This window comes from Ctenopharyngodon idella, chromosome 1 (genome assembly GCF_019924925.1).
Source record: "Ctenopharyngodon idella isolate HZGC_01 chromosome 1, HZGC01, whole genome shotgun sequence".
Lineage (NCBI taxonomy): Eukaryota > Metazoa > Chordata > Actinopteri > Cypriniformes > Xenocyprididae > Ctenopharyngodon > Ctenopharyngodon idella.
This window is the reverse complement of record NC_067220.1, coordinates 8,242,449-8,266,260: the sequence shown is the minus strand read 5'-3', so window position 1 is coordinate 8,266,260 and position 23,812 is coordinate 8,242,449. Positions and strand designations below refer to the sequence as shown.

Below are 23,812 nucleotides of genomic sequence, written 5' to 3'. Positions count from 1 at the left end.
GTCATGTGTGCATGCATACTGAGGGGTGTTTTACAGATGACCACTGAGTGAAATAGCTTGCCTTAAATGGACTTCGAATAAGTCATAAAAACGGCTCAGATAAAAAGAAAAAAAAAAAAGGTGACATATTCCTGCCAATGCGGTTTTGGGTGTCTTTGGTGAAACTAAATAGGCAACAAGGAAAAAAACTGACTGTTGATATGTTTACGACCTAAATAGGCTTGAAGTAAACACAGTAAAACATTCATGGTCAGAAGCATCAGCCGTGCAAGCAGTCTATATTAAATATGCGTGTCCTTGGCTCTCGGGGTGCGCGGTCTGTTTACATAAGACTTATGAGCAGTGGGTACTGGGTAAACTCTTGGGAATACAGTAATTGAATAAATGTCAAACCCTAATGAGAGAGTTTGTAAGAGATTGTGTGGGGATCTGCATCACAAATGTGTTTCTCTATGACCTTTGAGTCCATCTCATCCATCCATCTAGAGCTGACTGAGATATTACAACAGCAAAGCCTGATCATCAATCTGCTGTACATGATAACTCAACACAAGTGCTAACATAACACATTCAGATACAAAAAGACTAACACAAACTAATTAAAAGAGTACCATGGTACCTTTATTTAATACCATGGTATTCTTTAAAAGTACCTTGGTGTACCATACCACATACCATGATATTTGAGCCAACCAACTAAAAGAAATAAACAAACCAAAAACACCAAAAAAGGTATTATGTTATATTTAGCAAGCCTGTAACCACCTAGATCAAAGATGGAAAAGACCATTTACTGCCAAAACAGGCAATTTACTAAGGAAATATTTGAAAAACCTAGGACTAGTTCGTGAAAGTTGGTTTTTGAAATAATCTCCAATATTTAACAAAACGATTCGACTGACAGCAGCGGTCCTAGATGCAAAGTTGCTCAGAATGAGGAGTTATAGCATGTGGTATGAATGTTGTGGGCGTGTGCAAAAAAAAACAAAAAAAAACAAAAAAAAAAAAAATCAATCCTTTACGCACATGAAAAACGCAAAGGCGCCCCAGGTGGCCGATTTCTTTCGAATTTTTCACAGGCCTTTAGGGCCGTGAGTCAAACATGCCCAGCGAGTTTCGTTCTGATTGGCCTCCGTTAATCTTGTCTGACAGCAGTTCGAACTGTTTTTCGAGATACGCGAATGTCCTTGTAGACAATCGCGGCATCTTGGACAAAGATATTGCATGCCACTTTTCAAGACAATCGGACTGACTGTTGCGTAGCTATAGCCGTTTTCGTTTTTATAGCGACACCAAGTGGCCAGTTGCCGTATCCTTTTTCACACCACCACAGACCGAGCCCGTACACAGGTGTACCGAGTTTGGTGGAATTATCTCATTCCCTTCAAGAGGGATAGCCGTTTTAGTAAAAGTGGCCATGCCCACTTCAAACTTTTTGGCATCCCGTCGTGGATAATAATTTTGGTAATTATTAACAATCAGACTTCAGAGAATCTTTCTGCACTGGTTTGGTTCTGATCGGACGAAAAACCTAAGACTAGTTCACAAAAGTAGGTTTTTCGAAAAATCCAAAATACCCGAAAATTTCCCCAGGGTGACTATCGAATCCGAGTTTTGAGCCAAGGATTCCAACGAAATAAGACACTTGAGTCTGCGTCGAACGTTTAGGAGGTATGAGCCATTACGTACTTTTGATCGTTGTAGCTCCACCACCAGGCCGAATAGGGCGAGCCTTGGTGATGTTGTAGACGGGCTGAGTAGTCGCTACCCAATCGCTTTTAGGTGAGAATGCTGATCCTTGGAAATTCTAACGATTACAATAGGGTTTCAGAGCTACGTGCCTGAACCTCTAATGAATGAATAAGCCAACAAAATAACAATGAGAGGAAGAAAGAAACAAACAAGCCAAGAACAAACCAACCAATGAATGAACGAATAACAGAACGAAAACTAAATGAAAAAGAAGAAGAATCATCTGAGTGTCCCCAGATCACAGCAGTGTATGAAAATCAATTAAAGGTCCCGGGAGTTTATGAGAGCGCTGACCATAATTACACATCTCATGTTCATGTTTATATGCGTTGGAAGGTCTAGACAACCTCCTCAACACATCTGATAATCATCTTGTCTTCAGACTAAAACATGACTGACAAAACCTGGCAGAGAATCCCCGCCCCGCACTTGTAATTACCCGGTTCTCCTGTACATACAGCTGAGATGTGAGCAGAGCAGAGCCCAGCAGCACAGAGAAACTCCTCAAATCATTTAAAGGTGTGCCATGCTTCAGTGGAGGTGACCGCCGGCTGTAAGCTTGAGCTCCTGGGACGGATGATAAGGGACTGGGAGCGCTTCAGGGTCCCCCGTCTCTGCTGTAACGTGAACATGGAGCTCAGAGTTCCTCCAGGGACTCTTCAAAAAGGACTAGATCAGAAACTGCAGTGTCTACTTCAGGCATGTGATTTACACAAGTAGGACATTCTGTTCCTGGATCTGATGGTCTTGGAACAATATTCCCATTAAGAAATCATTACTTTTAAAATAAATGAGGTTCATAAGGATATTACTCAAGATTCAAAACACAATCCATAAATCTCATCTGATCTGGTTAAGAAGTGCTGTTCCAGGACTAACAAGGATGTTGTTCCAAGAACATGTTCTACTCAATTTGGTTTGATTTTGCAAAAGCACAACATGCTCCTGAATCAACAACATTGATCCTGGAACAACACTATTATAAACCCATTGAGATTTACCTTAGATTTCAGGGAAAGGACCTGGAATAACACTCCAAACTACCAAGCATTTTGCCCTGATTTTAGAGCAATGCCGGGTTCAGATGACACAATATCAGCCCGATTTTGGCACGATCTGTGTGATGAAGGGTGTCGTGGTGATTCGTAATGGCAATAGACATACAGGCATACAGTCAGATGACGATTACAGTCAGTCACAGGCAATCCACATTCCCATCCAGAAGGGGGCGCGCAGTAATGCAACTCTGTTTGGAAACCGCCACAACAGGAAAAAGAGCAGAAGAAGAAGAGTCGATCTATGCACCAACCCAAAACAAGAGTTCAGATGGCACGCAAGAGCTTGCTACACTGAGTTGAGATTCATTTTTGTGACGTGTTCCACAAACTTCACGGAAAGGAAAGAGAGGCACTTTATAGTTTCAAATGATGTCTTACTCATATCTTTATGACCATAAAAGTATTTTAAGTATTTTTAAGTTGTTTCTGCTGTTATAATGACAGCCGACTTCATCCAGATGTGCCAATCACCGGAGCTAGGCAGAAAAAGACTACATGAGTGCAAAAACTAAACTCTGTAAAAGTTTTATTTTTTCTATTTATTTTGTGCTTTTATAACACAAGAGATAATTTTCAGTTTTGTAGCTGATTGTGAACAAATAATATTTTTTGTTTTTAACAGCCCTAAAAAAAAAAAAAAAAAAAAAATTATAGGAGGCTGTACTGTACCAACTACCTTAGGGGGGACTAATTGCTGCTAGGTGGAACAAACTGTAACTTGCACTACTGTCTGTTCAAAATAAATAAAAAGAAACCTAGCATTGGAGATTTGTTGCTTGTTCCAGTTATCATTTCGAACCGTGACCCTAAAACCGAGGTCTGTACAAAACCATGACTTCAGTGTACTGTCACACCCCTACTGTTTGTATAAAACACAACACAAATGGAAAAAACAAAATTATGGAGCATTATTGGTATCTGGAACTAAAGTCGCCAAGAATCTTAAGAGTGCTGAAGAAGTTCTGCAGGAGGAAGTGGAATCTGCAGCGGTGGCACTGAGAGAAGCAGATATTTGTTTGGGTGTAGAGAGAATACGCACATATTTATGAATCCTCACCGTCTCAAAAGTGCTGTCGTTGATGCATTAGTGTGCCCTCACCCTGTCATTGAGGAGTGCACTGCAATGATTACTGTCACTCCGAGCAATCTGGGACGGATGTGTGCGAGTGTCTGCGTGAGCTGTAATTTTGCAGACACCTTCTGAATCCCTAACAATTGCCGCACACTTTCTTTTCCCGTTTGATGCTAATATTTTAGAGATATTGGACAGTTTTATGTATGTAGTCCTGATACACTCAGCAGTTTCCCAAGAGCCTGAAAGTGGTACAATTTAAGAAATGTCACACTCAGAATTAAAATATACTTTGTTGGCTTTCTGTGTCTGAAGCACAGAGTACATACAGCAAAACGCTGTTCACTCATTCTGAAACTTACACTACTGTTCAAAAGTCTGAGGACGGTAGAATTTTATATTTTATGTTTTTTTGGGGTTTTTTTTATAAATATGCTCACCAAGGCTGCATTTATTTGATCAAAATCACAGTAAAAACAGTAATATTGTGAAGTATTTTTTTTTTACAATTTAAAATAACTGTTCTATTTTAGTAAATTTTAAAATGTAATTTATTCCTGTGATGAAAAGCTGAATTTTCAGCCACGTTTTCTTTCTGTATAGAAGTATTAATTTCTTTCAGAAATAAAATCTTGACACCAAACTTTTGAGCAGAAGTGTGTGTGCTGTTTGTCTGCTAGAATCTGAAAAGCAAGGGAATGAAAGAGATATATACGTAGAGAGTAAAAGCTTTGTTGATGAAAACAATAATAGAGGAGAGTAAGATAACAATAGTGGCGGAGCTAAAAGGTCAAACTTAAGCACAAATACAATATGACCGTGAATGTTAACCGTGACAGTGAAAGTCCTGTAAACAAGGACTGGTTAAATAAATAAGAAGACCAGCAGTACAAAAAGAAATCAAAAATATTCTTGCATTGCGTCCAAAATACAAATTTGGCCTTCATTTTCTGTAACAACTGAAAAAAGAAAGTTGACGCATTCCCAGACATGAGTATGTGATGTGTGTTCACTCACGGTAGACTGGGGTCTGCTGATGTCCTCACGGTCCAATGAAATTACATCCAGGGGCGGGGCGAGGGCGGGGTCACTGCTGCTTCGCACGGATAGAGGGGTGGCTGATGGGAAAAGTCAAAGAATATAGTTATAAATCTAAAATAGATTCCTACTGCATTTGCAAATCTAGGTAAAACAATGACCTGGACCTCAAAAAAAGTACTGTAGCGATACCATGGTACATGATAGTATTATATAGCACTGAACAGTGTTATTTTAATGTCATTGAGATTACTTTTTATATTATTTATAACATAATAGTTCTTGTTAATATTTTGAATTACATTTTATTTTTAAATTTTCTGTATTCCTTTTCATTTTAAAGTCTACGAAATGTATTTTTTAAATACGTCTATATAGTTTTTTTTATTAAGTTTTAGTTTTAGTTTATTTAATTTTAGTTATTTTAGTACTTCAACTTTAAAAAAAAAAAAAAAAAAAAAATCTAGCTGAAATAAAATTTGTTTAATATGTTTAATATATTTTATCTACTTTGGTTAATGTTTATTTTTTCTAGTAATGAAAATGTGTTTTGATGTTTTTTTGTATTTTGTATGTACTATCATTGTACTAATATGGTAAAAGTCAGCAGTATGACCATGAAGAGAAGATAAAACCAGTTCATTTTATCTTGACTCCATTTTAAGAATTAATTTTAATGCATACATTAGCAGGTAATAAAAAGTGAAGTAACATGTGACCATTTTGAGCCAGTTCCCATTTTGTGGCAGTTTTTCTTTTTTGTTATTTTATTTATTTTATGTATTTATGTATATATTTACATATGTATTTACTATTTACTTATTTATTTGTGCATTCATTTGTTAATTTTGAGTAACTCTTGCATTAAAAAAATAATTCTGAGCAGTTATTTTTGTCTCATTTACCATTATTTAGCTGTATTTTTTTCCCAGACAGCCAAGCACACATCAAACACTAGTTGAACATTACCTAGAGTGTTTTCTGTTCTTTTCAGACACACATTGGATCAAATGAACACAATTAAAATCACACTAAACTCACCACATGAAAGCACAACAACACAGTCTCACGCAACACAAACAGAAAGTCATCTGAGTGAGTCAGTGCAGCTTTCCATACACAGACTCATCAGTCCTGCCAAACGTCTCCCATCACACGCATTTGTCTGGTTTCCATAAGAGGGACAACAGCCAAAGAGCAGGAGCCATCGCTAGACTCAGCAGAAACGGCTACGGGAACAGGATGCTAGATCCATCAAAAACAGCTCTGTCTTTTACAGGAACAAAATAAAACTCTGTGCAAAAATGCAGCGAGGGAGTTTTATATCAGGACTATCCAACAGAATGTCCTTGGCCTCCATTCTGAAGAGGATCTCCAAGACCTTCTGAGATAAGGCCGGAGACACTGACATCTCAAGGATCTGAAGTACACAAATTTGTTGAACGTTGGCATGGAGGCAAGGTCAAAATTCGTAAACGTTACTGCTGAAGAAAAGGAGCTAAATCATGGGAAACTGAGTTTTCTTCAAGGAAAACAGTTTTTAGTATACCAACCTTAAAAATATGAGACTAAGCTACAAAAAAAGACTCATTCAGAAACAGTAACTTCATTATTGAGCATATTTGCACACAAGCGTCCACATTTACATAACGGGTTAGTACTGAGCCATTTCACCCACACTAATGAATGACAGTGTGTGTATTATATGAGGTTAGCCATTCACACATCACTGTTTTTAATCACACTGCATGCCATTTCCCTATATTTGTGTACAAGCGCTCTTCATTATGCGCAAAGAAAAAGTTACACAAATTCACAACAGGTCTGTACACACATAAATGTGCTTTAGTTAATTATAAAAGAGCTGGTACTGCAGTTAATTACATTTTTAGGGTAGAATCTAAATATAATCTATCTATCTATCTATCTATCTATCTATCTCTCTCTCTCATATATATATATATGTCAGTGAGATTTGATTTTTTAAAATAAATTAATACTTTTTTTTTATCAGTAAGGATGCATTAAACTGGTCAAAAGTGACAGTAAAGACATTTATAATGTTACATAAGATTTCAAATAAAGGCTATTCTTTTCTTTTAATTCATCAAAGAAAAAATCATCACTGTTTCCACAAAAATATGAAGCAGCACAACTGTATTCAACATTGATTAAAAAAAAAAATGTTTCTTGAGCAGCAAATCAGCATATTAGAATGATTTCTGAAGGATCATGTGACACTGAAGACTGGAGTAATGATGCTGAAAATTCAGCTTTGCATCACATTAAATTATAAGATTTACATATAAAAAAAAAAAATTAAATTATAATAATATTTTACAATTTTACTGTGTTTTGATCAGCCTTTGTGAGCTTACCAACTAACTTTGGGCCACTTTTATGAGTGGCTTGTATCATGTCAAAGTACAGTTTTAAAGTAGCTTCCTAAAGACTGACGAGAACTAATTATCTTGTGGTAAATGCAACAGAACAGAATACTGAGAAATTCTACCAGCCACAATCAACAGAAAGATCAAGTCTGACCCTGAAAAAAGATAAAGAAAAGTGATAGATAAAAAAATTCAAGCACAGTGTTTGAAAAAGTTACCATTTTCCCTGGTCAAACACAGACACTTCCATCAGCAAAGACTGCTCATATCCTTCAGTCTGCTACTAGAAAAATCATCAAAAAGCCTTTCAGTATGATCACACTAGCACAGAAACTCTGATTCAGGTGAAGCTGGTGTGTTCTGGGAGTCATTAACACAGACTTTGTGGCCGTTTCTTTGACTCTAAGCCATTTTAATAAGGTACTCGAACCAAAAGCAAGCTTTAACGTGTCTGCTTTAGAAGCTACTTCATTAAGAAAACCGTTGGTATTACTTTCTGAGCTAATATTTCAACTCATCAGGGCCATCTTTAAATGTACAACTGAGCTACTGAACTATATTTCTCTGTATTTCAATGGAAATGTGCATATTAGACAGATAAGGACAATGAAAGAGACCTAGACAGAAACCCGGACTCTTTTGAGGCCTGTTTTACCTCAGAGCAGAAAGTTTAGATAAATGTGCAAGTATCTTTTGTGCTTGAGCCAAAAAAAAATAAATAAATAAATAAATAAAATAAAATATTCTGAGTGGGCTTACATACAAACAGATGCCGTAGATATTTTATTTTAAGAGTTTTGTTTGCGTCCTGTGTGTGTATGCCACCTTAGAGAACTCTACATTGCCATCATTTATCTACACCATAAGACCTCCAACATCAGCCAGGTCCTACACTAACTGCCCCCTGATGACTTCATGAAGGACACTCACAATAAGAAAGCTCTCAAGCCTTCGTGATGTTTACAAATTCTCATAGAGGAGTTACATCTGCGCAGCGTCTAGATGAAGAGTCGCCCTTAACTCCAATCAATCTTCTCAAACCTGCAGAACCTGGTGGAGCTTGGCACTGTTTTCTCCAGGCTCAAGGTTAATCGTCAAAAGAAACACTTGTGCAAACTAATTTTAGGCGTTAATTTCAGTTTTACGCCCCTTGAAACAGCAGAAGTAAGAATTTGTGGGAAATCTGTAAAGACCACAGCGATTCAAGGTAAAACCTTTAATTATTGGCTATTCTTGACACAGGAGTGGAACAACTCTTCTAGTGGTTTCATCTTCAAGGAAAAGTACAACATTTGGAGTGTGCTATGAATATGTCTTTTCAGCTGAATAAATAAGAGGCAATCCCACAATACGAGTGATCGGACTGAAAATAAAGAGAATTTGAGTATGGAATTATTAAACTATTAATAGACTAAAGGTTAGACATTCACAAACCTGAGGCTACATTTCAAATGTTTTCATAAGAACCGTTTGCCTTCCATAAATAATTGAAAAGTAGAATTACGGTCGGACATATAGTGCTGTTCTACTTCAGGCGACCCGAGTTCAAGTCCCGGCTCACGGACCTTTCCCGATCCCGTACCCCACCCACCCACCCACTCTCACTCTCACTCTCACTCTCTCTCTCTCTCTATACTGTCCTATCATAATAAAAGGCAAAAACGCCAAAGGGCCCTAAGGGCTGCCAAAATGTTTTGAAGTTAGTGGAGCCACTTTTTTACTAAAATGGCTGTAACTCGTGAGATATTTTCACCAAACTCAGCACACATATATAAGAGCTCATTCTGTGGTCGTGTGACAAAGGACGCAGTCATGTGACACCACTTGGTGGCGCTATAACAGGAAAAAACATGCAAAAGGCTATAACTACTTCACTGTTAGTCCCGACTGATTTGAAAATTGGCATGCAGTGTCTTTGTCCGAGGTGCCATGACTGTCTATAAGGACGTTGATGTATCTCGAAAAACATGTCCACCATCGGCCAATGAAGTTCAAGCAGCTATCAGACAAGGTTAACAGAGGTCGCCCGGAATGAAACTCACTGGGTCTGTTTGACTCAAGGCCCTAGAGGCCTGTGAGAAATTTGAAAGAAATCAGCCACCGGGGGACACCTTCGCATTTTTCACGTGCATAAAAGATTGTGTATTGAGCGATTTTTCGCACACGCCCACGACAGTCATACCACATGGTAGAACTCCTCATTCTGAGCAACTTTGCCTGTAGGACCGCTGCTGTCAATCGAATAGTTCATTAAATATTCATGATTATGTAAAAAACCTACTTTTGCAAACTAGTGCAAGTGTTGTTACCTGATCGAAACCAAACCAGTGCAGTACAATTCTATGGACCTTCTAGGTCAATAATTATCAAAAAAAAGTTTAACTTTACCCTTTGGGTAGCTATAACAGGGTCATTTAGAAAAGGGGCATGGCCAAGTGCTCACAAAAGCCTATAAATCCTGAACGAAAACTGAACTTTACGAAAATAGGTGAGCGCATGCAGCATATGGCTCTAAAGAAGCATGCCAACTTTTATGGAGATTGGACCATAGGTGGCACTATAACTGTTAAAAAGCTTTAAAAACTATATATTTCCAATGGTAAACTGCCTGTATTGACTGTAAATGGTCTTTTCCATCTATGATTTAAGTGGTTACATGCTTGCTAAATAAAACATAATCCCTTTTTACGCATGTGCTTAAAGGCCTTAAAGTGCTTGAACCCCAATAGTTGTTTTCCTTAAAAAAAAGTACAATTAAAAATTAAAAGTACAATCAGTTACTGTATAAAAAATAAAAAAAATCCAAATAATAGAAATGTTTGCATTCCAAAAAGAACCTAAAAAATAATAAAATATAAAAACTAAATAAAAAAACTTGACTTCCAAAAATAACTAAAAATGAAAAGCATGTTACATTTTTAGTAACAGCATTTTTTGCCTTCCAAAAAAACCTATAACTACAAATAATCTTAATTAGCAGCGGTTAGAAAGATATGCACTCACATCTGGCGCCTCTAGTATGGGGCCAAGATTGTGTGCAGGGGAATTATGGGGGAATCCAGAGTCTGGATTTCATCAACACAATATATTTACGATGGAAATTCCCCATCCCGAATAATGTGCTGTGTTTGAATAGAGATACTTCTGTCAAACGTGTTGTTGGTGCAAAAATCAACATAAAGGTCAAGTGAAAAGTCCCAAATGTAACTGCAAGATCCCAGATCGCTTTCCACTCAACTACAATCGCTTAGCGTTATAAAAGTAACAAGAAAACCACTCTCAGTTTAATCTGGGTTTACGATGAAGGACAGCAAGGAGAATCCTCTTGACCTTTGACCCCTGAGAGGTCTGTCATGTGAAATGGGGTCAAGCGGGCACATTCTTTCAGTCACGCGTCGTCTGTTTGTCACGGCTCTACGCTGCGTTTACTCCCATCTGTGGCACATCACCATGAGAAAAGTAAAGATGAATGTGTAAGATGATCAAAAACGTATTTAAAAAAAAAAAAAAAAAAAAAAACAGTTTGTGGGTACCAAGAACTAAATTCAAGTCTAAGACGGTCTGTTAAGCTGTAATTCTGTCTTATTTGCAATCGATTGCTGACAGGTATGAGCGGCCGCCCACCTCAGGTGCTGCTGGAAGCCGTGAGAGCAGTGTGAAGACTGGGAGAGAGTGTGTGTAATGAGAGCAGGTAGGTCAGGAATCGATGCCGCTGTAATCATAGCTCCGTGCCGCAGAGACAGTCAGAGGAGAGACAGATTTGCCCCATTTCTGAGGACTATTACGGCTCGAGCAGGAACAAACTCCCAGGCTCTAGTTGGTGGAACAAAGCACCGTTCTATAATTACATCAGAGAAAAAAAAAGCTTTCCTCAATCCTTTCCTTGTGTGCTGACTAAGTAAACATGAACAGCAGGTCTAATTTGTTTAAACTGCACTGCAATAATGTGACGCCCATGGTTGAAATGTGTTACTCATGACAACCAATCACATATCCTAGAATACATCAAGCTCTCACAATACAATACTTTTAAATGGTTAAGTGTGTGGTTAACTAAATGGTTAACTAACCTTATTCATAAAAAATACAAAAATACAATACAGCTTTTAACTATATATAATTAAGCTTTTTAATATCTATATATATATATATATATACACACACACACACACACACACACATATACACACACACACACACACAGCAGGTGTGAGGGCGGTCCATTGAGCTCTGACTGGCATCTGTCACGCTGCCAATCATCCTCTGTATCATCTCCACCTCTTTAACCTCTTCATTTACTGAGCGCTTTAATGTATGTCTTTGACTCATAGACTGAGTGGTGACCCACTGCCCCTCTCTAACCATCTTCATTCAGCAGACACCACCTGTCACTCACTCTTATGTCCCGCCTCTGACAGAACAGAAGTAAACGTGGCTTCTAAATCTCATTGTGCTTTCATACAGTATGCTCTGGTTAACCCTCAAAGACCAATGCTAGAAAACTGCACAACAAAGCAATTAAGTAATATCTATTTTTTGCTAAACGTGGGTCAAAACTCCAGCACGACCACTGCCTGCCTGCAGACACGAATGCTGGATCAATGTATGTTTTCCAGAATAAATATTTTTCTCAATATTGTGTGAAGTTTAGCGAAAGGAAAAGCGAATACCAAAGCTATTAATTCATTCCTATAAGAAAAATGAAGGGGGAAAAACTAATTGAGTGACATAATGACTGCACTTAACCATTATTTGCCTCTTCAGAAGCTAATTATAAGCATTATAAACTAACCCAATATACAATATATGTGTGCATTTTAATATGACCTTTCAAGCGCAAGAAAACCCGCACGCTATTTTATTACGCACACATCCAAAACGTGCTCACAGAAAAAGTGATTTTAATGTGATTTTAAACCATTTAAGCGCAAGTAGACTCGCACGCTGTTTTCTGTGGTGCATACACATCCAAAACACGCGCACAGAAAGCCGCCTCTCATTCTGTATAGTGCACAATACTGAATTGAGTTGTCTTCCGCATCTTTTTACACTTGAACGGACAAATACACACAGAAAATATCCTTGTAAACACAGTCGGTTATGTCTTAAGTGAATGTAAACAGTTGAGAAAGAAAACACATGTGTAAAAGTATATTGAATCAGTGCAGCTCTTAAAGTGACAGCAGCCTAATATACCTGCTGCCGCCTCTATAATAACGTTAATCAAACAACAAAAGACAAAGAGAAAATTCACTCGCTGTTCTTTACTGAATACCTTTTGTAACTATAATGTATATTTTATTAATAAAGTGCAGTGTTACTTTACATTTGAAATCTTAAAACACAACCGTATCTTTGTTCAGTTGTATTTATTTGTGTGATTGCTAATTTGTTTATTTGTCCTTTTTTTGATAACTAAGTGTTTACTTGTCTTTAATAATGCTTTATATTAGTTGCTTATAGTTGTTTTTACTATGGTATTTTAAAACTATAAGCAAAAGTTCCTTGTGTAAGTGTTCTGTTGATTTTTGTTCATGGTATTCAGCTACAATGAAATGTCTTGCGATAAGACTTAGAATAAAAGTGAATGATATCTAAGGTTTTGTTTTTTATAACCTTATTGGAATCGAAATAAGGAATCGATAAGAATCGGAATCGTTAAAATTCAAACGACTCCCAACCCTATTCTTTTTTTATTCTGAATTTTTGTGAAAAACATGAATAAGATGTTTGCTCATATATATAGCAAACATCTGGGGACAGATTTGCCCTCAAAGTATAGCAACGTATATCCACACACATGCACATCTAACCAGATTAGCAGCGTACACTGTTCAGAAGTCAACCGAGGTCCGGCCAAGCATGAACTCATTCAAATGCTGCCATTATTCCTGTTTGCACCCCAGACACACACACACACACGCTAATTAAGTTAGCCCTGATCCCGTGAAGGCCTTTCCTCCTCCTTAGTGCCACTGATTCAATAAGACTCTTTTTTGACTTCCCTATCACCTCGGCTACGTTTCAACATCAAATCCCAAGTGCTGACACACACACACACACACACACACACACACACACACCAGCGCTACGGCACGGCTACTAAACTACACTGGGCACGGTTTCTTTGTCCTCAGCATCATTTAATTGATAAATGAGCGAGACGAGCATTGTGTGCGCAGCTGACAGTGGGCTTTTTGTAATGTAATGACATCGTAGTGCTTGAGGTGTACACAGGGACATCTGCCTGCAGTCTGGCTTCAGAGAGGAGCATTATGGGAAGGTTAGCCAGGGCAAGCCTGAGTGAGCAGTCACAATGATGGATTCAGAAATGGCAAGTGTAACATTTGCATTCATCTGAATTGATACAGCTGTGACAGTTGAACACAGACGACTATTAAAGTGGCTAACGCTCGCTCAGTGTCACAAATATGCTGCTATGTGGTTGCTAGGGCATTATGGGTGCTCACTAAAGATTCTTAAAGGAATAGTTCACCCGAAAAAAAAAAAACTGTCTTCATTTATTCACCCTCATGTCAAGTTAACACCAAACCACACAAACATGCACACACAAAATCAGCTCAATTATGGGCTGCTACTAATGCAACCACACATGCACACAAGTTCACACATAACTATGAAAACAAAACGCATTCCCTATCTACAACTTTATACCGCACACACTCTTTAAAACCACCACACACACTCTTGCCGATGTGCACATACAGATGTTTTCTCCATTCAGTTCAGTCTGTGGTCGCTGGAAATGAAAGACACTTGTGCATGTGGGAAACTGAGTATTGTTTAACCCTTCGAGGTTTCAGGGATTCAAACTGAACCCACAAATTCACCTCACTCACCTACAATTGATTTTACAGCCTTTTTCATCTTTCCTTGACCAAAGTATTCAGTATAAGATGAATAGATTTAAGAATTTACTATTTGCCAGAAGAATTCAAATAAAATAAAATAAAAAAAGAAATAAAATAAAATAAAATAAAATAAAATAAATAATTGGTGACAAAAATAAAATAAAAATTGAAAATAAATAAATAAAATAAAATTGGAGAAACAAATAATAAAATTAAAATAAACTAAAATAAAATAAAAAAATATTTAGCATGATGATTCTAGTATGGATTTTGTTTTTGATTGATGCAGACATGTGAATTCCAGCGCTGATATACGTACTTGATTTGAGGGCGGACGTGGTGACCTCGATCTCGCTGCCCAGATAGGGCTGCAGGACGCTGAGCTCTGGTTCAGAGGGGGCAGGGCTGGAGCGACCCGACGCCACACTCCCCCCGGGACTCACCATCGCCCTCTGCTGGAGCTCCATCTTCTCGTACACAGCCTTCAGCTGAAGACAGACAAACACAAGTCAGATTAGAGACAAGAAAAAAACATAACTAACAAACAAGACACACAGCTGGAGATATATACACACACACACACAATATATATTATATTTTACAAGGGCATCACAAGAGACACACAATGTTGAAAACAAAGAGAACTGCAGGTCCTAGTATGTGTGCATCGATCAAACGGTTTTTCCTTGTTTGTTTTTTTACAAAATCCATACCATGAATCATTTGCCCAACAGGAATTACAGCATGTGACTGCAAACATTGAATTTGACATTTCCTCAAGCTCATAAAGTTCAAAAGTGTATGCAAAAGGTGTTTTTTGGAAGGTAGAGAGGATGATCGGTGCCACTGTGTCATAATGCAATACTTGATATTTCATTCTCACTCAGAACAAAGCAATACAGGAAAAAATCTGGCCAATATTACTAATAGATGCTTCAAAAATTACTGTGAATGTAAGACTGCAAGAATACAGTAGTTACAGTATGAGAAAGTGTGAAAGTCGTAAGATAGCAAAATGAATTATTGTGGCCCCAAAATATATCTGGACACTTCAGCCACTCATAAAAACATGTGAATGTAATATATCACTATATTAGATGACAAAAGATACCAAAAGTCTAATATTCAGTCAGTAACATCCATATGCTACATTGTTGTCACTGTTTTACGTCAAAAGAGTGTCCAGTTATCATCTCATAATAAAATAAAATAAATAAACTAAAAACTGAAACATAAAAAATTGAAATAAAATAAATTGAAAAAATAAAATTTGAAAAATAAAAAAATAAAATGAAATAAAATAAAATATAATATAATAAAAATATAAAATTGAAAAACAAAATAAATAAAATAAAATAATAAAATAAAACTGAAAAATAAAAAAAATTGAAATGAAATAAAATAAAATAAATTGAAAAAATAAAATAAAATAATAAAATGAAAAAAAATGTAAAATAAAAAATAATAAAATAAACTGAAAAAAACAATTAAATAATAAAATAAAAGTTTATATTAATTTATATTAAATTAAGCTTAAGTAATTTTCAGAAAATTATTATAGAAATACTAAAAATATAACATTTATTATTTATATAAAATAATTAATATCTTCATATAAAATAAAATAATCTTCAAAATATTAAAATGTGTATATTAAAAAAAAACATTCAAAGCTTTATATTTTATTCTTTATTTTTAAACTTTATATTTAGGCTATATTGTATTATTTTATTTACAATATATAATTCATTTAATTAGAAAAACATGAATATATTTAGCATCTCTTCTTAATGTTGGCAGTCCAATCACATAATGAATCAAGAAAATGCTAAAAATCACAGCTGATGCAACTGCTGGTTCATTCACCATACTGGAAAGGTCAAGTCGAGTGCACTGCATTGTGGGACACAGAGCTCCATGGAGTGTGCGCCGTTCACATGTTGGCAAATATAGGTAATCCTGTTATTTCATGCATTCAGAAACATAGCAAACAGTGCACAGTCGGCATACTGCAAATATTCAAGCAGGTGTCTCGAAAAATAATAAGTAGTAATTACTAACAAATTAATGTACAGTACACAACCATCAGACAATAATTAGACACATTACACAGGCAACCATACTTTAATTGTCTATAGAACAGACCGTAATGTAACGGCTGAGAGCTTGTGTGTGAAACGCATCGGTAGAGAAGCTTACAGTGTCTAGTTATGATCATATAAGCATGACAGGCAGTAAGATAAACAAATATAAAAAAAAATTAAAAAATAAAATCTGAGCCGACAAGTGTCTGTGTTTGTGAGCACGTGCGTTAAGCATCAATGGCCAAATTAGATGTGACAAGGGAATCAGAAGCTGTCAAACGTAATGTCACGGTAGCGTTATGAGCTGAGAGGACGTGGACGGTAATGAGAGAGAATACGTGTGCGCGCGCCGTGGTCTCTGACCGTCTCGGATTGGCACGTTGACAAGCGGCCATAAAGCCGCGCCGGCTGATGAATTCATTCGCCAGCCACTAATGAATTAGCACTTCCCTTCTTTGCTCGCGCTCGCCTTTCCAATCACGTCAAAGGCCTGGCAGAGGAAACAACGGCTTAATGAAAGACAAAAAACGCCAGGGAACATCAGGTAGCAAGAGCGGGAGGGTGAGACGGAAGCTCGATGTGAAGTCATCTGCATCCGTAACTGTTTTTCAGGAAAACAATAACTGGTGACACGCGACAGGAATACGCATCATCAATCATAGGGAAATACTGCGGCACGCTCCCCGAGCCCGGTCCGCGTGATTCGATGGGCTGACATTTCTCGCGCTGAAAAATAAACAGAAATTGTCCCGATCAGATGGCAAAAGTGAGAGAGAGGGAAAAAGTAATCTCAGGGAATCACTTCTCCACGGGTTTGATAGATGGCCGTCTCTCTCCGGTTCTTCCTCTAAGTGCTTCATACCTGATCAAACTCTATTTCTGGGCCTGAAGCATGCGGGCTGAGATATTCATCACCGCAGATGTGTATATACACACTGCACATTATTCCTGAAGGATCATCGAGGTGTGTGGCTCACAAAAAAAAAGAGTGCATGTCAATTTCAACCAATCGCAGAGCTGCAAACTGGACAAAAAAACAATGAAAACTCCTTCCTTCATAACAGTAGCTGGGCAATAAGCTGCCTAATGCTTTAAAACACCACTGGAATTGTATTAATGATGGATGGCAGGTCACAGATGTCTCTCGTGAGGGCCGTAACATGAACACACTCTCAGCTTTTCAACTCAACTGAGATGCATTCATCACCGACACGACCTTTGAGAGGATTTGTGAATGTGTGTGTATGTATTAACAGAATACAGACTGCTAGGGTTCAACCGAATTGGTGACATTTCTCTATATGAGTTACATTTGAGGAAAGAGTCATTGGCAGAGCCCAAAACTGTAAAAATACTGCTTGATTGTTCAATGTATGATTCTATTTCTACTGAGAAATGAACATACAGCCAGAAACACTCACTGTGTTGTTTTTTGAAAACCTCAGCATGAGTGCTGGCTTATAAAGATGTTGTGCAATCCTTAAACATTTGCTTGTTAACCTCTAAAGCTCATTTACATTTGTTCTAGATCATTAGTTGTGATGTTATGGTGCTTTGGAGGCCTATCTGAAGCCAGTTTCCTTACAAAAATACAAAACACTGTCTGTTTAGTCACTGTAAAGTCAACACCTCAACAATATGTATGGAAAAACGTTTCCAACTCATAATAACATATGACATATAAAGTCACTTTTGTGATACAAAAGTGGCATACAAAATCTCTTTGTGGCATATAAAGACAAAATTGTGAGATAAATTCTCATTGTGACATATACAGTCACAATTGTGATATAAAGTCAATTTTGTGGCATATAAAGTCAAAATTGAGAAATAAAGTGTCATTGTGACATATAAAGTTGTAATTGTATGATATAATCTCATTGTGGCATTTAAAGGGTTAGTTCACCCAAAAATGAAAATTATGTAATTAATTACTCACCCTCATGTCATTCCACACCCCTAAGACCTTCGTTCATCTTCAGAACACAAATTAAGATATTTTTGATGAAATCCGATGGCTCAGTGAGGCCTGCATTGCCAGCAAATTAATTAACACTTTCAAACGCGCAGAAAGCTACTAAAGATATATTTAAAACAGTTCATGTGACTACAGTGGTTCAACCTTAATGTTATGAAGTGACGAGAATACTTTTTGTGCGGCAAAAAACACAAAATAACGACTTTATTCAACAATATCTAGTGATGGGCGATTTCAAAACACTGCTTCATGAAGCTTCGAAGCTTTACAAATCTTTTGTTTCGAATCAGTGGTTCGGAGCGTGGATCAAACTTCCAAAGTCACGTGAACCATTGAAATTTCGAAACGTTACGAAACACTTATGACATAACGAAGCCTTGTTTACTGAAATCACATGACTTTCACGCTCCAAACCACTGATTCGAAACAAAAGATTCGTAAAGCTTCAAAGCTTCATGAAGCAGTGTTTTGAAATCGCCCATCACTAGATATTGTTGAATAAAGTCGTTTTTTTTTTGTTTTTTTTTGGCACACAAAAAGTATTCTCGTCGCTTTATGACATTAAAGTTGAACCACTGTAGTCACATGAACTGTTTTAAATATGTCTTTAGTAGCTTCCTGGGCGTCTGAAAGTGTTAATTATCTTGCGGTCAATGGAGGCCTCACTGAGCCATCGGATTTCATCAAAAATATCTTAATTTGTGTTCCGAAGTCTGTGGAACAACATGAGGGTGAGTAATTAATGACAGAAATTTCATTTTTGGGTGAACTAACCCTTTAAGCGCAGTGTGAAAAGCCCTAAAGTCATAGTTGGATGCAGGGATTTTCTCCCATTGAGAAACAAGAGCATCAGTAAGGACAGATCCAGTTGTTGGGTCAGTGATCGGGTCTGGCATCCCATTAAATCTCAAACGTGTTCAATGGAATACTGGTCTTAAAGAAAATGGACAAACAGGCCACACAGAGAACAATCAATTGACCAAACATCCTGCAACTTCTTAAAATTACTCAGCTGGCCTGGCACAAACTTTCCTCTGACTTGTGACACAAGTGAATTGATTTTGCATTCAAGTTAGCAGCCATCTCACACGCAGATATCAGCCTGAGGAAACATGATGTCAAACAATGCTGACTAATGTCACTTCCTCTTGTAATCCATTACCTGCTCCACCTGCATGATAATGAGATGGAACCTGTTGCCATGCCAACCCCACCTGCCAATCAACGCCTAGTTCACGACAGGATTTCGCCATTGCTAGTGAATGAGCCGTTCGTTTGTCATAATTATGATGATTTTGAGCGTTATAGTGGAGAGCAGGATAATCTTTAAAAAGCTGATGTAAGACGTCTTTAAAAAGTAGGCAGGTAAATAGTTTCCAAATAGAGCTATGAGCTCAACATCATCATTTCAAGTTTATCTTACAGAATTCTCCTTCCTTTATTAAAAAACATTTTATTCTAGCTTCATGCATTCTTTTTAATCAACACTTGAATGTGGGTCATTTCATAAAAAAAGCAACATTTTGAACAAAAAGTTGAGAAAATCGTGACTACAACATGCATAAGCAATGCTTTTATCTCTTGTTTCTGCTTGTTCGCCTGTGTTTTGATCCAGAGATTCTCTACTCTTTCAGAAGATGCATAACAGCGCCCCCTACCTTATAACAGTGAAAACACGGAAAGCCAGAAAATTGTCAATACAAGGGTAGCTTTGCCTCATAAATGGCGGAAAATTCCGTCAATGGCAAGGAAAGAGTAAAAATGGCAAAATTGTTAACAATTGGCAAACAAAGAGCTACACAACAGGGGTTCACTGTTTAATTTAAAACACGGATGAAAACTTGTGATGTGTGTGATATAACTTGTGATATTCCTTAAAAAGTAATGTTTTAATAAACTGCATTATTATTATTATTACTTTGAGAAGTACATTCTACTGTACATATCAAAATATTTCTGTCATAATTTCTTCAAGATAAACCAAACTTTTATTTTGGCAGTTTGTGCTGAAGACCTTTGAGTTTCTGTGTGTATCTGATGATAGTTTTCTCAAATGAAATGGTCAAATGCTGGTGAAGTGACTCGGAGCAGATGTGGAGATACAGTTCATGAGTTCATGTCCTCATATAGTGAGACGGCAGATGCTGAAAACATGAATACAGACACGCAAAACAAGCAGACATCAAATTTAAATAGCAGCCTTTTTGCAGTTTTAGCAGCCAAATTCCACAGTATACAATAAATTCCATTTTTATGGCCGGATTTTATGACTGTCTGTGTTTTTGCATTGCAGAAATCATAGGGACTACTTTATATCACTTTCCTAATTTTCACTCCAGTTCCCTGTATAGTCTTCCATCTTCTCAATCTCTCCTCTCTCTCACTATAGATGACAAATAAACCTGACAAAAAGTGTCTCTAAATCTCTCGCCGTGATCGCCCACGGAGGGGCATCGACATCAATCACACCCGTGTGACCTGCGCTGAGGCCTTCACAAACAGACGTTCGGCACACACAAACATAGGTAAAATCCTCGGAATGTGATTGCAGATGATGCCGTGCAAACAAGGCTGGAATTACAGGGATTAAGAAGGAGACCAGACTAATCTGAGATCCAGCCATGTGTGTGCTGAACATCGGCTCCAGATGTGTGAGATTACCTCTCGAAAAGACACACCTGGACCACGGCTTTCACCCCCAGAGGGTATTGGGTAACTCCTAAAACACACACATTCGAGTGCTCGAGTGTTTATTACACACAGAAAAAAATATAGCACACATGGTGACATAGACATAAAAGACAATAAAAAAAAAAACATTCAACTGTGCAAAAATGCTATTCGTGGTGTTTGCTAAGGCAAAGAGGCAAGTAGCACTCACATTTTCTAATTAAAATAATAAATCAAATTATGTTCAGTTATAAGTTATTAAATATAAATAAAATAATAAATGAAATTAATAAAATTAAATTAAAGTTACTTTTTAAAAGAACAATAGAGAAAGATTATTATAAAGATTATTCTAAAAACAACTAAATAAATGCATAAACAAATAAATAAATGAATGCACACATAAATAAAGAAATAAATATACAAATAAATAAATATACAAAGAAAGAAAGAAAGAACGAAATAAATATACAAATGAATGAATGAATGAATGAATGAATGAATACAATAAAATCATATTCTACAACAATACCCAAAGAAATCTGGATAAGTCAAGTTCAGAGCTCATATACATACAAATGTAGCCGCATAATTTGATTTTATATTAATGTTTCAATCACTCGTTTATAGAAAGTATACTATAAATATGCTAATAAACTATATCACAGAGTGAAAAAAAAAAATGGATTTGTTTAATGTCTGTTATCATATTACGGTTACTGCCATTTTCTAAATGCAATAAGGCTTATCATTTTAATACAAAGCAGTATGATAAAAGATAATGTTCAATAAATGAGTAAATGTATTTTTATTTTCTCATATTTATGACATTAATTGCAGCCTAACAATTTATTCCTTGTACATTTCATTCTCACTTATTTTTTTGCTTTATACCCTCACACACACACACACTTTTAATCTCAGTTGAATTCCTCTTTAACAAAGTGTTGGAGACACAGAGACAGGCTGTGAACACTCAGGAAATGAAGCACCTCATTCACAGTCTTTGAAGAGAACATGACGCCTGACCCCTGCTAATCAAACACACCTACAGCTCTGCATGTGTCTGTGTGTGAGAGAAACACCTCATTTTACCATATGCACTGAAAACCTGCAGTAATGTAGTAGTAAGTGTCAGATAATGAGAGAACATGACTTGAGTGGCCACCAGAGACAAACTAAAAGAAGTACCATGGTGCAATGATGGTATGATGGAAATACTATAGATTTTGAGATATAGTATACACACACACGTACGTGTGTGTGTGTGTGTGTGTGTGTGTGTGTGTGTGTGTGTGTGTGTGTGTGTGTGTGTGTGTGTGTTGTCCTGGTAAACCCTATGTAATGGGGACAAAATGTCCCCACAAAAATGCAATATCCGATATCTTTGTCTTTGTAAGGACATTTTTTGGTCCCCATTAGGAAAACAGCTTATAAATCATACTAAGTGATTTTTTTTGAAAACGTTAAAATGCAGGTTGCGGGTTTTCTGTGATTTTTTTTTTAAAGAGGTGGTTGATTATGATTTCACTTTTTTAACTTTAGTTAGTGTGTAATGTTGCTGTTTGATCATAAACAACATCTGCAAAGTTACAACGCTCAAAGTTCAATGCAAAGGGAGATATTTTCTTTTACAGAAATCACTTTTTAAGGACTACAACAAATGGCTGATCGGCTACAACAAGCTTCTTCCCGGGTTGGTGACATCACAAACCCTAAAATTTACATAAACCCCGCCCCCGAGAACATGCAACAAAGGGGGTGAGGTCATATTGGGCTGCTTTAGAGAAGAGGAAGAGTTGTTGTAGTAGAGTGTTGTTACCATCCCGTCATTTTACGCCAGACTGCTTCACAAACGAGGGTCAATTCAACACTGGATTTGCACAAAAGATTAACATGACGGCACATGCTAGTTGATGAGTTGAATCAACTCCACAGCAACTACATTAATGCTGCGTGAGATTCTCCAGCTTTGTTGTTGTTGTTGAGCAACCGAAGCGCAAGCATATTATATATATATATATATATATATATATATATATATATATATATATGGTATAGAAATGAAAAGGACATATTTTGAAGGGGAATAAAGCAAAGAATGAAACCGAAAAAGTGAGAATGTGAGAGCAAGAGCAGGTCAGAGAGGAAATGGTTATTGTGGCGGCACTGCTCCACAGGTATCTGCTGCCCTCTCCTCTCCTTAATCACTCCTTCCATTTGTGAGTCAGCCCCTCTGGTGCCTCTGAGGGGGGTAAATGTGCCACTGAAGGGGGGACGGATGGAGGGTCTTACGAGAGGGTGAAAGAGAGCAGCTGGCATTAGCTTAGAATTAGAGAGAGCTAATTATTAGACCGTTGGAAGGGGGAAAAAATACATGACGGATGTGTTTGCATGAGCTTCTTGATGAATGAGTGGGCTTTTTTAACGTGAGCTACTTTGTGGGAAGCACAATGTGCCAAAATCCCCCCGGGCTTATATGGTGTGTGTGTAAGATTAATGACAAATTTACCCTTTCTCTTTATGAATGCTTATAAATAATAATAAGACCTGTCACGTAGTAGGGTGCGCTGTGCAAGCGCAGCTGCCTTTTACTGGAACCTGCAGTAAATCAAAGCGTCTGTGTGAGTGTGTGGAGGGGGCTGTTCTCCATTCGGATCTGTGCTTCAGGGGGTTTATGAGGAATCACGGCTGAGACACACGTTTGGAAACATGTTGAATGTGTGTGAACTCGACTTCAGAGCTGAAACTCGCTGTGATGTGTCGTTCGCACTTCTGAGCAGCAGGGAAACACGCAGCTAGGTCAATGACAAATTATAACCATGGTGAAGTGATGATGAAAATGTAAATAAATAAATAAAAATGCATTCATTATGTTTGGTTTAATTGTTTTTGCAA

General features: G+C 37.2%; 1 protein-coding gene across 2 annotated transcripts in view; it reads right to left on the bottom strand.

The window, feature by feature from the left end:
• Window positions 1–23,812, bottom strand: part of pard3ba (par-3 family cell polarity regulator beta a) — a 166,673-nt gene that overhangs the window by 115,159 nt on the left and 27,702 nt on the right. For both annotated transcript variants that reach the window (XM_051897448.1, XM_051897457.1), the window contains exons 3-4: window positions 14,502–14,670; window positions 4,900–5,000 (exon numbers count right to left, since the gene is read on the bottom strand). In XM_051897448.1, the coding sequence (XP_051753408.1) occupies window positions 4,900–5,000; window positions 14,502–14,670 (270 nt within the window). The remainder of the gene's footprint in view (window positions 1–4,899; window positions 5,001–14,501; window positions 14,671–23,812) is intronic.